The 16287-nt window shown below is 44.4% G+C and overlaps 1 protein-coding gene across 1 annotated transcript in view; it reads left to right on the top strand.

The window, feature by feature from the left end:
- The window catches only part of LOC107118446 (KAT8 regulatory NSL complex subunit 1-like), a 21288-nt gene extending 5346 nt beyond the window's left edge, over positions 1-15942 (top strand). Inside the window, exon 2 of the mRNA XM_015420789.1 lies at positions 14558-15942. Coding sequence (XP_015276275.1) covers positions 14641-15942 — 1302 coding nt within the window. The 5' untranslated portion in view covers positions 14558-14640. The remainder of the gene's footprint in view (positions 1-14557) is intronic.
- Positions 15943-16287: the final 345 nt, after the last annotated feature.

The raw sequence follows: 16287 nt of genomic DNA, 5'->3' as shown, positions 1-16287 counted from the left end.
GGGCTCTCAGTCCAGCAAATCTGCTCCCAGAAACTTAATTTTAGCCCTGAATTAAATTCACTGACACTCTAAAATTTTGTGTTTGCTCGAATGGATGAAATCCCTTTTACAATAAATCATATTTTTCTCAGGTATCTAAAAGTAGTCATTTTGTGATATCTTAAAAGGCCAACATGTCTACAGTGACTTCTGCTTTCATGGCTAGACCCCACTTTTCCACATGCATGACTGATGGAGTGGGATGTAGTCCACAGAAGTTGTTCTCTAGCACGTTTGTGCTGCATGACTTCTTGCTGTGTTTGTCTTTCTAGTCTGACATATAACCAAACTGAAATTCATTACCTGTGTGATGGACCCCACCTTTCTTTCCAAGGGGGGTTTCCGAATCGGCTCATATCAGTCTTCTCTTGTTTATTTTATTCACACAACATTCCTGTCGGTAGGTTAGGCTGAGCTGAATGTGGGGCAGAGTGGGGAGTCAAACATGGGTCTCCCAAACAATGCTCCCTCTAAGCTGTGGAGTCTTGTGAGCAAAAATTCCACTTTGTGAGCTACTGGCATTAAAGTTGTGAGCGAGCGATTTGGCTACTGCATAAGTTAGTTTGCTCTGGAGCCATTCCTTCCTGAGCTCAGACAAGAATGTGTGAGCTGGAGGCTAAAAAACTGTGAGCTCGCTCACACTAACTCAGCTTGGAGGGAACACTGCTCCCAAATCCTAGTCCAGCACTCTGACCACTGTACCAGACTGAGCGTGGCTGCCCAGTATCCAGCAAGGGCCAGCCTGGTAAAGCGATTAAGGTGCTGGATTTTTTTTGCCCGTGAAATTGCAGCCACGTTATGGAGATCCCTCATGGGGCTTTCAAGCCCAGAGCCGTTCAGACGTACGTAGTGACCCTGGACTTCCTTGGTGGTCTCCCATTCAAATACTGACCAGAGCTGACCCTGCTTAGCTTCCAAGGTCGGGCTGCTCAGTATCCAGCAATGTGATATGACAATTAAGGTGTTGGCCTATAGCTGGGCAGATCTGAGTTCCAGTCCCACCTCTGCAGTGTCTGGAAGTTCATTAGGTGCTATTAGGGCAGTCACCCCCTTTTCAGCCTAACCTTCCACTAAACATTGGTATGAGGGTGGGATACAGTGGAGGGAGAGCGGGGGTGAAGGTCGCCCTAAGCTCTTTGGAGGAGGGGTGGACTAAAAATAAACAAACAAATTGAAAATGTGGAAACTGACACTTGGCTATTCTTAGTATAATGAGGGATTAAAAATGGGTGAAGTTTTCGTAACAGAGTTTTCTTTTTCCCCATTCCATTAGGATGTGAATGCTGTTTTAGTCTGTTACATACCCTGACATATGAATCTTCAGGCATTTCATTAAGTCTCCCTGATGCTTTTGTGACTTCCCGAATAATGTTGTTTATAACTTTCTCCCCTTATGCACTTTGTAGCATTTTAAAAATCTGAGCTCTTAAAAAGTTGTGCTTATAGACAAAGTAGCTGTTATTGGATATCAGATATTCAGTGTTTTGTCGGTCTGCGCAGCTCTTGAATGGGCAGAGTTGTGGCATCAGCTTGGCCTAGTTGGGTGATGGATTATTGCTATGATGTACTTTGCTCACTGTCAACAGATAAGCTCCGAGGACCTAATAGGGTGCAGACAAGTTTCTTATCCTATCAGAAAAGCCTGCACAACATTTTGCTAGTAAACCAGTTAAGAGACCTGGCTGGAAAAGGGCCCTTTCCTTCATTACATGATCTTAAAAAAATTTTTTTACTCATGTTTTGTATTAGAGGTAGGGAGCTATCAGTCTAGAGGCCTAATCCACCCCCAAGGGCTTCCTGTGTTACTACCAGAACAGCTCTGCATTAGGTGGAAACCCATGGCTGTTTGGGGTTTTTGATTCTGTTTGCCTCCCTGTACGTCCCCCTCCAGCAGGAAATATCAGCTTTTGTAGAGTCCTCTCTGTGTTCTGTTTTGGCTGGTTTTACCTCCATGGGGTACCAAATGAGAAGGGAGCACTCATTGGAGAAGACCCTGATGCTGGGAAAGATTGAAGGTCAAAGAAGATGGGGATGGCAAAGGATGAGATGGTTAGACAGTGTCTTAGATGCAACGAACATGAAATTGAGCAAACTTCAGAGGACAGCGGAAGACAGGAGGGCCTGGCCGGAGCTGGTCCATGGGGGAAGGCGTGGAGAAGTGCCAGTGAACTACTGAAGTATTAAACTTTACCAAAGCCCTCCCAAGCAAGGATAGAAACAACAGAATGGGTTTAAGAGTGCTTTATCTTTGTCCTTAGTAGAAGGGAGCCCATGCTCCTGGCCCTTTGTTGATGACCAAGGCATTCAAGAATTCAGAGCGTATATATTACATCAGTTGCCTTTTGGGGATGACAGAACCTCTGTTTAGGGAGGTGAGCAATAAATAAATAGGGTAGTTTCCAACAGCAAAATGGAAGGATGGGGAAAATTCAGCTCACTGCCCAAATGCCACATTCAAGGGAAGTTCTCACTAGCATCCTGAAAGTGCTTAAGGTAGGAGTCGGGCAGACCTCATACAGGGGAGAGTACCTGGGAGTATGTCTCACAACAGAGAAAAATCTAAACTGTAGGTTGGATCTAAAGGTGGCGCTTCATCCATAAAATGGCATTTTATGCTACCTGAATGACAGTTCTGTGGGGAGGGGGAACATTTTTATTGCCCTCCACAGTGTACGCAAAGGTCCCCCCCCCGTCCTGAGGAACAGAATTACAGGGACCACGATCAATGCTCCCTCTAAGCTATGGAGTCTTGTGAGCAAAAATTCTACTTTGTGAGCTACTGGCATTAAAGTTGCGAGCAAGTGATAATGGCTACTGCATAAATTAGTTTGCTCTGGAGCCATCCTTCCTGAGCTAAGACAAAACTGTGTGAGCCGGACGCTAAAAAATTGTGAGCTAGCTCACACGAACTCAGCTTTAGAGGGAACACAGACCACGATGGGCTGCAGGGAGAAGAGAAAGTGAAGAGAAATCTTGTTTTGCTCACAGTGCTTTTGATCCAACCTTGTGTCCCTATCAGCCTAAAGACCTGAATATGTACCATGCAGAGCTGAGACTGGAGAGCTGAAACATACAGCGGTTTAGGCTGGAATAAACGCTGTTAGTTTTTTCAGGTGCCACTAGACTTCTGTTCTTGAATGAAAACTGTTTGAAATAATTGCATCTAATTCATGATGCACTGGTTTTGTATGCATCAACCAGTATGTATGTCCAAATCAAATACTAGTTTGTTGTTTCAGGAGAAGGGTAATATAAAGAAACACCCCTTCCCACAAGACCTGTGAGGACTGTATTTTGTTTATTGTGTTTAATTCATTCATACCTTTCATTTCTTCCCCGTGGGCATCCTAAGTGGCTACATCGTTATTCTGTTGTCACAACGACCCTATGAGGTAGGTTAGGCTGAGAGTGTGTGATTGTCCCAAGGTCAGACAACAAGCTTCCATGGCAGGGTCAGGATTTGAACCTTGTCCAGCACTCTAGGCATTACACCACATTACCTTTCCATACCACCGTGGTTCTCCAATCAAATACGCAAGATGGAAAATAACAGTGATTGTTTTCGTTACTTTGAGTTGAAGGACAAAAACACAGCAAACTCTAGCTCTGGAGGGTGTGGCCCATGGTATTTTGCCACTGTTCAAAAACTAAATATGTTTATGATTGTAATGATAGGTCCAAATCACAGAAACTGCAGAAGGCTTAGTATATACTGCTGCATTTTGCATACAGTACAGTATATTTGGTTTGCACTTGTGAATTAGCTTGAACATCATGCCCTTTGGGGGTAAAGCCAGGTTTACTCTTAGAACTATTACTATAATTTCAAACCATGCAAAAATCAGGTTACATTGAACTGCAATGACTATGCAATCTTAGGATGCATTAACAGAAGCATTGTGTCCAGATCACGGGAGGTGGTAGTTCCGCTCTATTCTGCTATGGTCAGGCTTCACCTGGAGTACTGTGTCCAGTTTTGGGCACCACATTTTAGGAAGGATGTTGACAAGCTCGAGCGTGTCCAGAAGAGGGCAAACAGGATGGTGAGAGGGCTGGAATCCAAGTCTTATGAGGAAAGGCTGAAAGAGTTGGGTATGTTTAGCCTGGGAAAGAGAAGGCTTAGAGGAGACATGATTGCAGTCTTCAAGTATTTGAAGGGCTGTCATGTAGAAGATGGAGCAGATAGATCTCTTCTCTCTTGCTCCGGATTGCAAGACTAGATCTAATGGGTGGAAATTACAAGGGAGTCGTTAACCGGCTAAATATCAGGAGAAATTTCCTAACTAAGAGTGGTTGAACAGTGGAACAGACTGCCTCGGGAGGTGGTGGATGCTCCTTCGATGGACGACCATCATTCTGGTATGTTGTAGGGCTATCTTTTGGCTATGCTCCTGCAGAGTGAAGGGGGTTGGACTAGATGACCTGCAAGGTCCCTTCCAACTCTAACATCCTATGATTCTTTACCAACTATTTTACTGCTACTAACCTGGCTAAAACTGGAATTGCTGTTGTGACAGTGGAGTTCACAGTGCCACATTCGTACATCAAGATTGCTGAAGCATGGAGCAAGATCTCTGCTTTATAGGTGGCCTGTTAAACAGGGTAGTGGGAGCAGTTCTAGGTTGTGGAGTAGTTACTTCAGTTCTAACTATAGGGTAGCGTTTCTTTTTGAGTGTTGTCTGTTTAATTATGGGTAAGGATTAGTTACAGTTTTTATCACCATATGGAGACTGTATGGGAGAGGTGTGTGCATGGATCATGCCACAGAAAGTATTTGTTACCACAGAAACTGAATTCAGCATGAAACTCAGGCCTACATTAGTGCTTCTTCTGTCAAGCTATTTGTCCAAAAATGTAATGCATCTTTACAAACCCTAGTTATATACGTTCTCACTTAAATTTCCCTAGATCTCTCATTGCCCTGCTTGGTTTCTGAAAACCCTTTGGGAGAAACCGCATAGCTTATATTGCAATGGCAAAGAAGGTCAGGGGGGGAATCTACTTGAATTCATTAGGAAGTCTTAAGCAAGTACGTTGTCAAAGGTCTTAAGCAAGTTGTCGTTCTGGGTCCTCAACTGCAGTAATTCTGCCCACTTTATAGGGTTGTTTGAGACTGAAATAATGCATGTGATGTGCCTTAGAATATTCATATAGCTGTATATAAATGCGAAGCATTATTATTTAGCTTCTTCTTGGGCTCACAAAACAAAAGAAAGTATACTATGGCTGCGGGCACATGGGCAGGAAAATGTGGGGGGGAAGCGTGGCTGTTTGCCCCGGGGCTAAAAACCGCGCGGTTGCGCGAGCAGACCTACCGTGGAGGTCCCGTGGTGGGTTGGTGCCGATCACTCCACAGTCCTGCGGCGCAGCAAAGAAGCGGGGCGCGGGGCAAACGGGGTTGGGTTTTTTAAAAACTCAAATGTGCGCATGCTCCCTTGGGTGCTTGTGCGCATCCGTGGAGACTTTGAAAAAAAACCAAACCTTTTTACGAGGGGATATGGGCGGGCGCCCGAACTACCACCGGAAACGTGATCAGACGCCCGCCCTTGCCCCGCAGTTTCAGGAAACTAGTACCTCCGAGGTACTAGTTTTTTACCGCGCATCTTCCGCGGGAAGCCTCGGGTTCTCCATGGGAGCTCGACGCTTCCCAGATGTGGCGGTGAGATCGCGCCCGGAAAATCCGCTATTTTCCGTCTCTCTAGCGTGCCTAATGCTCCGTGTGACCGCAGCCTATTTAATTTATTCAGAACATTTTGGTCCCGTCCCGTCTCTCTCCCAAGGGACTTTGCAGTGGGTTACAAAAAGAACCAGTAGACAACAAACCTGAAACATATGAACCAAAAATTTAAAAACTAATAATTAAAATACCTGTGATCTTGAGACTAAACTTTTTGATCTGATTATGTTTTTAAAATCCTTTTGAAGTAATTGAGGCTGGCGGAAGAAGGGGCCTCCCTCACATACTCAGGAAGGTTTTTCCACTACAGAGAAGACTGTAGCCTGGGCAGGTGAACTCCAGATTGGTCTAGCAAAACTGTGACTAGGGAATATAAAGGGAGAGGTGGCTTTGCAGAATTGTGGGCATTAGTTTCCAAAGACAAAGTCAGTGCCAGTGTAGTGTCAAGACTAGTATCTGGGAGACCCAGGTTCGAATCCCCACTTGTGCCGTGGAAGCTCACTGGGTGACCTTGGGCCAGTCATACCCTCTCAGCTTAATCAACCTCACAGGGTTGTTGTGAGAATAAAATGGAAGAGAGAATAATGTAAGCTGCTTTGGGTCCCCATTGGGGAAAAAGGTTGGGTATAAATGAATCAAATAAATACATTAAATAGAAATTGTTTGGAAACAAATAGGTAGCCCACGCAGTGCTTGCCAAATAGGTATAATATAACGTGGTGTTATATGTTGCTCCAGCCGACAGCATTCTGTACCAGTTGAAGCTTCCAAATAGTCCTTAAGGGGTAGTACCATGTGGAGCGTGTTACTGTAGTCTAATGTTGGGGTACTGTGGCCTTAATTGGTGTGGCCAGGATGGTGGAAGTCTAAATGTGGATTGAATTTATGAGCCAAGTGCAGATGAAAGAATACACTTTTGCTGCTTCACTAACCTGCTTTTTTGGCAGAAGCGAAGAATCCAGACTTAATCTCAAGTTCCTCACCAGCAAAGATAATTTGACCGTCAAACATTGAGAGGGTCACGGCCTCTTTAAACATCTGCTTTCCTGACCAGGCAGTCTTCACATGTTTTGCCTAATTAGATTACCCTGTTGAGGTCTGAACTTCACTTGTTTTGATAGCTCAGTGTGTATCGGTGTGCGTTTTGCTCCTGGGTGGTGCAGTGTCACTCACTTATTTGTAAGCTGTGCTCTGAATTTCTACCAATATTTCTGTAGTACGTCTCTGACTACAAATCAGTGAAGGAGTTTGTTACTCTGAATCTCACTTCTGTTTATGCCTGGGAGAGTGACTGGCCAAATGATATTCATGGTTCAGTAAGGATTTGAACCCAGGTTTCCTCCGTGTTAGTTTGGCATTTTAACCACTGTGCTGCACTGGCTCTATTCTTGTATTTACACCTATGTAACTAATCAGTTTTGTGTTCTGTTTGCCTGGTACCATTTTCTTTGGAAACAGTTTAGCCCTGTTCTTTTTTTCTTCCACTGAATAATGTTAAGTGATTTTATGCTGGCTGTTAAAGCAGGAAAGTAGGAGAGGCTTTTGGCCGTAAATGTTTTTACTCCAGTTGACTTAATTGATCTACTGTGTATTGAATCTGCGGGTTTGTCTGTGTTACCTCCCTGGAGTGGAAGCCACAGCTAGGAGAGTGTAGCTCCAGATCTGTGGAATGGTGTAGTGGAGCTGTTTTGGTATAACTTTGCCCACAGTACCAGTGAACAAAGGAGGGGGGGAAATGCAGGTGCTCCTGAATCGACTGAGGGTGGGGTCACAAATGTCTTCCATAAATAAAGCCGAGGTAGCTGGGAAGGCTTAGCTGTAGAAAATCTTGATGTCACTTTTTCTTGTGCTGAAGGAAGGGAGAATGATAAGAGTTTGAACGAGTGATGATGACTCATCTACAAAGAGATCTTGGTAAGGCAGTTCATTGCAGAATTGAGGAGCAGTGGTGGTGTATAATTACCAGAGCGGATAATGTTCCTCAAGGGTAAGGTGTGGAGGAAGAAAACCCGCAGAGAGCAATGTGTGGTCAGGCTTTATTTTAACTTTATTTTAGCTTTATTTTAACAAAATCCCTGAAAACTAAAGCAGAAGACAATTATTGATAATACAAGATCCCGTCAGCCGAGCAGGTGATTCTTAACTTGTTTCCCTCAGCTGCAGGAACTTGTACTGTCACGCAACCCATAAATAAAGGTAAAGGTTTCCCTTGCTCAAAAGCTAGTCGGATCCGAATTGTCTGGCAGCCTGAAACTCTAGCTGTTTTTGTGATGAGGTAGGTTTATTTTGTGGTCTGACAGAACGGTGACTGGCCCAAGGTCACTCAGCTGGCTTCAAGTGGATGAGTCGGGAATCAGACCGTTTCCAAGCTGAAGGACCAGCGCTGTCCAAAGACATTTCCGTGGTTATGTGGCCAGCATGACTAAATGCCGAGGCGCACGGAACACCGTTACTTTCCCACAGAAACTCTACCTATTTATCTACTTGCAATTTCTTGCTTTCGAACGGCTAGGTTGGCAGGAGCTGGGGCCATCAGACGGGAGCTCACTCCGTCACATGGCACTCGGGTCTCAAACTGGCGAACTACAGACCTGGCCTGCGGCTCAGCATCTTAACCTCTGAGCCACCACAGCCCCCCTGGAGGTTCCACCGCAACACACACACATACACACACAGTGTAAGACTGGTGATGCTAAATTATTGTAATGCTTATATTACATAAGAAGTAGAAATACAAACAGGTGGGTTAATGTTCTCAGAACATCAGAGCTGTACAAATATTCATTTTCAGTAAGAAAGGGTCAGAAATTATATTGCAAGAACATCATTCTAGGAGCTTCTGCAGGGAGTTATATTTGATCTGATTTGATTTCAGTGTATGAAATGGGTGTGTTTGTGTGTGTACCAGTTTGAAAAGTGTTTGGGCTTGCTTTAGTCTAAAGGCTCATTTAATATGTGATCATATTTGTTGTGAGGATTAACATGAGACTTATGCATTGCGTCTTTCATCTTGCTATTGAACATTTGTTCAATTAAGCATCTTGAGTGGATGGTAAGCTTTTATTGGTGAACTTCCTGGAAAACCTATGTGTAGAACTGTAGTACAGTCTCTCAGGTTTCCAGTATATGGAAGAAAGACCTTGAAACCCTCACTAGTATAGTAAGCAAAGAAGTCTTAACATCTGTAAGTTTTCCGTGTGCTTATTCTTTTTATATTTTGTGATTGTGAAGATATGAGAGCCAGTTTGGTGTAGTGGTTAAGAGTGTTAGACTCTAATCTTGAGAACCAGGTTCGATTCCCGACTCATCCACTTGAAGCCAGCTGGGTGACCTTGGGCCAGTCACCATTCTGTCAGACCACAAAATAAACCAACCTCACCACAAAAAGAGCTAGAGTTTCAGGCTGCCAGACAATCTTTGGATCTCCTGGCTATACTATATACTATACTATACTACGCCATGTGATAATAATTGTTATTATTCTGAGGATATGGACCAGAGGTGTAAAGTTTCTGGAAATTTTGAAGCCATGGGGAAAAATTGTGTTCTAAATGGTTTTGTTTTTTTTAAAATAGAAATATATGCAATAGTTATCCAACCTAAGCTAAATCTGCTTTAACAACATAAAACACATAATTTACAACTTAACATATAAAATTGCAATATTTGACATTTACGGATTTTAAGTCAGCTGCTTTATAGTGAATCCAGACCCATCAAAGTCAGTATTGTCTACTCAGACTGACAGCTGCTTTCAAGCTTGCACATCCTGTATTACCTGATCCTTTGAACTGGAGGGATTGAACCTGGGATCTTCTGAATGCCAAACAGATTCTCTGCCCCTGAACTGTGGCCTCTCCCCTCGCTCTTGTGGCTGTCATTGATGTCCTGTTGTGTAAGAGAAGGGAAGTTGTGGTCTTTTGTTAGAAATGACAGAGGTTTCTATCCTTGGAATTTCCGTGTGTTTCAACATGTCTCAGTGCAGCCCAATTTTTCTTTTGGCAATTAAATAACAAATGCCTATAATTGTCTTAGTAAGGCAAGGCCAAACTGTTTTTTTCCAGAAAGATATTAGTATTGTGCAGAAATACAGTGGATTTTAAATCCACAGTTTAAATTAGTGGGCACGTTCCTGGAAGATGTAAGAATTCCTTCTCAGAAATAGTTTGCCAGACCGCTCTGTATAGGGAGAGATGTTGTATTAGGTGTTTGTAAGTGAAGATAATGAAACTGTGTGCTGCATCTAGAATGGATCAAATCTGGATTTAATTTGCATTGTTGGTTAACAGTGTTTGTGTGTGTGTGCTTACGTGTAATGTCACATTGGTTGCTGGTGCAAAGTATAGATAGGAAGTACCAATCTGGTATGGTAGGAAGTAACTCACGTTTTATGTTTTAACTACACTAAATCATCAAAAAGTAATTAACTATCAGAGGCCCCAAGGTTTAACAAAACATACTAGAATTCTTTCTTTTAAATAATAAACATTTCTTCAGGGTAAAAGCCTGGAGAGATTAACTGCTGTGTAAAGCAGTCACTTTCTCAGTTAATTTCCCACCCAGATTTCTGTGGAATTATTTCAGGTTACTAGTTGCTGGCCCTGTGCTTAGGTGAAAAGGGGGGACAAGTGAATTCTGAACTGTTAACACATTTTTAGGTTCTGGGCTTTTTTCCCCAGCTCTTGTATACTGTGGCATTTCTAAAAGCCTCTGGTTTTGTAGTTATTTTCAAGAAAACTCTTCATATTTTAAGGTAAAATGTTTGTATGGAGAAAATGACACCCGCTGAGATACATAGAACAGTGACTCATTTGCTTTCCCTGGAAGTGTTTCGTGTAAGGCTGATGAGAAGTTGCTTTAATCGTGGTGACTAAATGGGATCTCTCATTTGTTTCATTACCTGAAGTAAAGGAAAAGTTTATAGGGCTGCAGGATAGTGGTGTACAGAACTTGCAGGAAGGCGGCTACAGGAAAGGCCAGCTACAGTCCATTCATGTGAGCAAAAGTAAACAGTGCAGAGTCCTGTAGGACATTTTCAAGAATGGTAATACAGATTCTTATGTACAGGAGTACATTTGCTACCTTAACTTGACATTCCGAGGAAGTACACTGAGATCCCCTGACTAGCTCTTGCTTTTGAGATCCTTATTGTTCTGAAGACCTCAAAATTTTGGATTGTGTATTTTTGAATATTCTGGTTCAGTCCTAGCTCAGAACGCTAACACTAAAATTTAATTGTTAACTAGTTTAAATACACTTAGGTCCCGGTCACGCGTGCCAGAAAACACGGGTGGGCGGGAGAAGCAAGCCTATTCGCGCCGCAGTAATTTGACCCCGCCACTGCGTGATCAGACGCAGTGGCGGGTGAATCGGTGTTTTTTCTTCGCCGCGTGTTCCCGTTGCGCTTCATCGAGGGATCAGTGACGCAATCAGAGTGCGCTGGAGCGATCACACGGGAAACTCCGTCTGCGGCCCATCACAACCCGCTTGGTACTGCACTTTCCCAGGTATTTTTTAACTCTGCGTCTTTGGTGGAGTGAGACAGGTTGCTGACGGGTGCGGGACACTTGCCAGATGTTCCCGTGTGATCGCGCCCTTAAAATCCAAGTGGCAGTCGTGCCTCTCGCGCGGCTACTTCTGCGTGTGATCAGGACCTTAATGTAAAATAAAGTGTCAAAATTCTTCTGTGATTGCAACATAAACACTATTAACATCTTAAGTGATATTTACTTGAGGAAAAATTACATTTTCCCAGTTTTTCATGTCCTAATATTCTGTCATCCAGAAAGAGGAGTCAGAGGGCGAATGTTGCTGAATGTTGTTTTAATCTACACAACATAAGAGAAGCCAGTGTTGGTTCAGGCCAGTGGCCCATCGAGTCCAACACTCTGTCACATAGTGGCCAAAACCCAGGTGCCATCAGGAGGTCCACCAGCAGAGCCAGAACTCCAGAAGCCCTCCCACTGTTGCCCCCCAAAGCACCAAGATTCCAAAGCATTATTTCCCCAATTAGATCTCAGATGGGCAGTTAGAAGCCTTACTGGGCAGGAGCCACCCCCCCCTTTTCTTCTTCACAAAATTATCACTAGAACACCAGTAAAAACCAGCAGTAAACATTTTTTTAAAATTTATTTTTATTATTTTAACAATAAAAATACATATACAAGTAACGTACGGGTAAGTTATTCTTCATTACCCAGTTCAGTCCTACGTTTAGTTAGTAAGTGATAAAATGTTCCCCTAGGTATATTGGTTTTGATATGTGTTATAATTGTTGTTTTGAATGTGTGTGCAGAGTTTTTCCTTGTTAGCAGATCTGATTGCTTTGTATTTCTCACAGGTATAAACTACTTGTGATATAAGGTGTTTGCCGGGAGTATTTCTTGCCTTGACATATAGTTTAGTATCGGTGACCATGTTTTAACAAATCTCATGTGTGGAGCTGTGCTTGTCTGTTGTGTTCTTTGTATTGAGCCATCATTTATTTATTTATTTATTATTGAATTTATACCCCGCCCTCCCCACAAAGGGCTCAGGGCGGCTTACAGATAGGGCACTTTGTGCCAATAAATAGACACAATAAAACACAATAAAACACGATCATTAACAAGTGCTCTAAGATGTTACGCTAATCAAAAAGATGGTATTCGGCTGATGATGTTCAAATGACATTGTCTATATCCCAGAACAACTGTACTAGTCCACCGTGCCGCTGCAGTATGATCTTCCAGGGCCATTCTGTTCCCAGTTGTTTAAGGGATCGTTGGTGGAAGTGGCAGTGGCGGCTCCTAAGTGAAAGCCTGGTAGAAGAGCTCCGTCTTGCAGGCCCTGCAGAACTGTGCCAAGTCCCGCAGGGTCCTGATCTCCTCCGGGAGCTCATTCCACCAGGTAGAAGCTGCCACCGAATAGGGCCTGGCCCTGGTTGCCACGAGCCGGGCCTCCCTGGGGCCTGGGGTCACCAGGCGGTGTTGTGCCCTGGACCAAAGTGGTCTTTGGGGTATGTACAGGGAAAGGCGGTCCCTTAGGTACTTCGGACCCTAGCCATTTAGGGCTTTAAAGGTAAGAACTAGCACTTTGAAGTGAATCCGGAACACTATTGGCAGCCAGTGCAGTGCTTTCAGCACAGGCTGGATGTGCTCTCCTCGGGGGATGCCCATCAGCAGCCTGGCTGCCGCATTCTGCACCAGCTGCAGCTTTTGGATTTGTGAGAAAGGCAGCCCCATGTAGAGAGCGTTACAGTAGTCTAATCTCGAGGTGACCGTCGTGTGGATCACCGTGGCCAGGTCATTGTGGTCAAGGAAGGGAACCAACTGCCAAATCAGCCTTGACCCCACCCGTCTTCTAAAAACGTTTGGTGGGTACCAGGAAAGATATTGACCAGCACCATGCCACCCCAGTACGATGCTGGAAACCTCTGCTAATGGCAGTCTGATGCTAAACTGGCCACCTGTTGTTAACATGCAGGATTGGAGCCGTTTTCCCCTACATCAGTATGCACAGCACAGAGAAAACATTCATTTTGTTTGTCTCCCCTCCCCCAAATATAGACTAGCAAGTGTTATGCCTTACATAAATCTGTGGCACAACGACAGTAAGGATACCGTGTACAATTCTAAAGGCCCCATTTTTAAACAATCATAGAACTGGAAAAGGTTCAGAATAGCAGGAAAAGGTTCAGAATGTGTATCAAAGGGAGTCATGAAATTTAAATAAAACCTCCCATGCTCAGAGGCAGTAGACTTCCGAGTTCAAGCGGATGGGGCAAAATGGTATGGCAGTCTCCCTCCCTGCTCATGCAGTTCCAGAAACATCTGGCTTCCTGCTGCTAGAAATCAAATGCAGGACTTGATGGACCTGGCACATAACTTCACTGAAGTGGCTGTGTGTTTTTTGTTTTTATTAAACTGTGGCGAGGCTCGTTGATAAAGACTTCAGTGTGTTTGTGAGCCTTGCGTTGACCAGATGCCTCGTCTTTGGAGTTTGCAAGTCTTGAGGAGCAGTTTAAGGCCGTAATCTGAACCAGTCAGGCATCAGTTGCAATGAATTCTTCATTTGTACCACATGGCTTCAAACATTCCATGTTTAGTTACTTTTCCCCCCTTAGTCGTCTTCTGACTAGAGCAATAGTTTGCGTGTTGAATCAATAGTTTGCATTTTGAATCAAAGTAAATGTAGGGGGAGATAGAACTGCTAATCCCAGAACCCTCCCGCTGCTGCTGCTTCTTTCTCACTATTCTTGGCAGAGTCTCTTGAGCTCCTAAGAATTAAACCACTTTTAAAAACTAATTGCTTCTTTCTGTGTAAAGGGGCTTAGTTTGGGTTCATGGGAAATTTCCCTGAGCGTGTATGTGTGTGCGTTTGGGACTAAATATGACTGTCTGCCCTGATCACCTTTCCAGCAGTGGTACTTTCAAGCTTTCGGTCTTCCTGCACTGCCGGGTGACTTGCATGCTTATGGAATGACTTACCATGTTTGGTCTGCCTCTCCATCGTGGTCCTTCTACTCTTTATCTCTTCCCCTAGTCTTTGACCACTTGTCCTGTATTCCGTTTGTGTCCCTTACCTCACTGCTCCTCCTCCTTTATTTAACACCCTGTTATTTTTGCCTTGCCAAATTTTGATAGAGACCAGATTTCAGTACTTCTGATAATAGTGTTTTCTCTGTCCTTTCATTAGGATTTGGGGTAATTGACAGGGAATGGGGTGCTTATATTGCACAAATGGTTGTAAATCATAGTTATGTCATGGTATCTAAGCAAACATATGTTGTATATGGCAACTGCCTTGATGTTATAGCTGTACCAATTCTGTCCTAATAAGACTTTTTAATTTTTTTTTTAGGCTGCCCTCTGGCGAGGCAGTAGAAAACAGCAGAGCTGGCCTCTGCAGTGGGAGAGGTTGGACGTCCCATCTCTCGGTGCTGAATGGCTACTATGGCGCCCGCTCTCACTGACGCAGCAGCTGAAGCTCACCACATCCGGTTCAAACTGGCTCCCCCATCCTCCGCCCTGTCTCCTGGCAGTGCCGAGAACAACGGCAACGCCAACAACATACTTGTCACCACCAACGGCACCAAGAGGAAAGCTGAGGATTCCAGCCTAGATTTTCGAAATAACCCTACAAAGGAAGAGCTGGGAAAGCTGCAACCCCTGGTGGCGTCCTACCTCTGCTCGGATGTAACAGCTGTCCCTCCAAAGGAGTCTTTAAAACTTCAAGGGGTCTTCAACAAACAGACAGTCCTTAAGTCTCACACTCTGTTATCTCAGTCCTTCTTGAAAACTAGTGACCTGTTGGGGAGGCAACCAGTGTTGGAGTTTTCCTTGGAAAACCTAAAAACCATGAGTACGAGTAATCAGACGCCTCTGCCACAAGCACCTGTCAATGGATTGGCTAAAAAGTTAGCTAAGAGTAACAGTTCTGATCATGAAAACCCTGCTTCACTTAATGGTGGGAAGCGTGCTGTCCCTTCTACCACTCTCCAGGATGTTGATTCTAATAGGCCTGGGGGCTCTGATTTGGGGGACCTGAAATCAGGTTTGACCAATTGCACTCTTCCGCACAGGAACCTTGATGTGGAGCACACAGCTCTACTTAGCAATAATGGCACTGCAAATAAGCGTACCCTAAATTCCCCAGAACATGGATTTGAAGGGGGCAGTGGAGAGAACAGGTTGCTGACGTTGTCTGGTGTGCCTGTTCCTTCTGACCTTGGGAGCAGCAAACCTGAAGAGAAGGTCTCTCTGCCGAACAACTCCTTCAGTACCTTGGATTCAGACATGAGGACAAAGGTGTTACTGCGGCGGCAGGTAGACATTGAAAATCGTGCTCGGCGGCTACAAAAGCGCTTGCAGGTGGTGCAGGCCAAACAGGTGGAGCGACATATCCAGCAGCAGCTGGGTGGCTTCTTGGAGAAGACTCTGAGCAAGTTGCCAGCTTTGGACTCTTTGCGACACCGGAGTCAGCTGATGCTGACCCGAAAGGCCGAAGCTGCGTTGAGGAAAGCGGCGAGTGAGACGAGTACTTCGGAAGGACTGAGCAGCTTCCTGAAGAGTGACTCTATCTCAGAAGAACTGGAGAGGTTTACGGCCAGTGGGATGGCTAACCTGCGATCCTGTGAGCAAGCCTTTGACTCTGACGTGACAGACAGCAGCTCGGGTGGGGAGTCTGATATCGAAGAGGAGGAACTGACCAAAGCAGACACTGAACAGCACCATATACCACTGTGAGTAGCACCAGGCTTGGGGGGGGGGGAGGAGCAACGCCCAAAGCTTCTTTACATTTTTAGATTTAGGACTTATCGTAAGACGTAGATTAAATAACAAGTTAACTGTACTAGGTGAGTATCATGAAGAGGAATGGTGATATCCAGTAGAAACACAATTATGTCTGTCTTGTTGGATGGAATAACTTCACCTCTTTATCTCAGTCTGTACATGTAAGTGCAAAAGTAAGGGATGAGGTCCAGCCTACCCTACCCTTTTTCTTTTTCCCTGTTGGCTCCTGTCTAGTCCATCTGTCTGGCTTTGATTGGAATTCAGTTCTGCTTCACAGATACGGTCAAAATAATTTAT

This window comes from Gekko japonicus, unplaced genomic scaffold (assembly GCF_001447785.1).
Source record: "Gekko japonicus isolate JY-2015 unplaced genomic scaffold, Gekko_japonicus_V1.1 scaffold1849, whole genome shotgun sequence".
Lineage (NCBI taxonomy): Eukaryota > Metazoa > Chordata > Lepidosauria > Squamata > Gekkonidae > Gekko > Gekko japonicus.
Note: the sequence above shows the minus strand (reverse complement) of the source record. Positions and strands in the feature narration are given on the sequence as shown.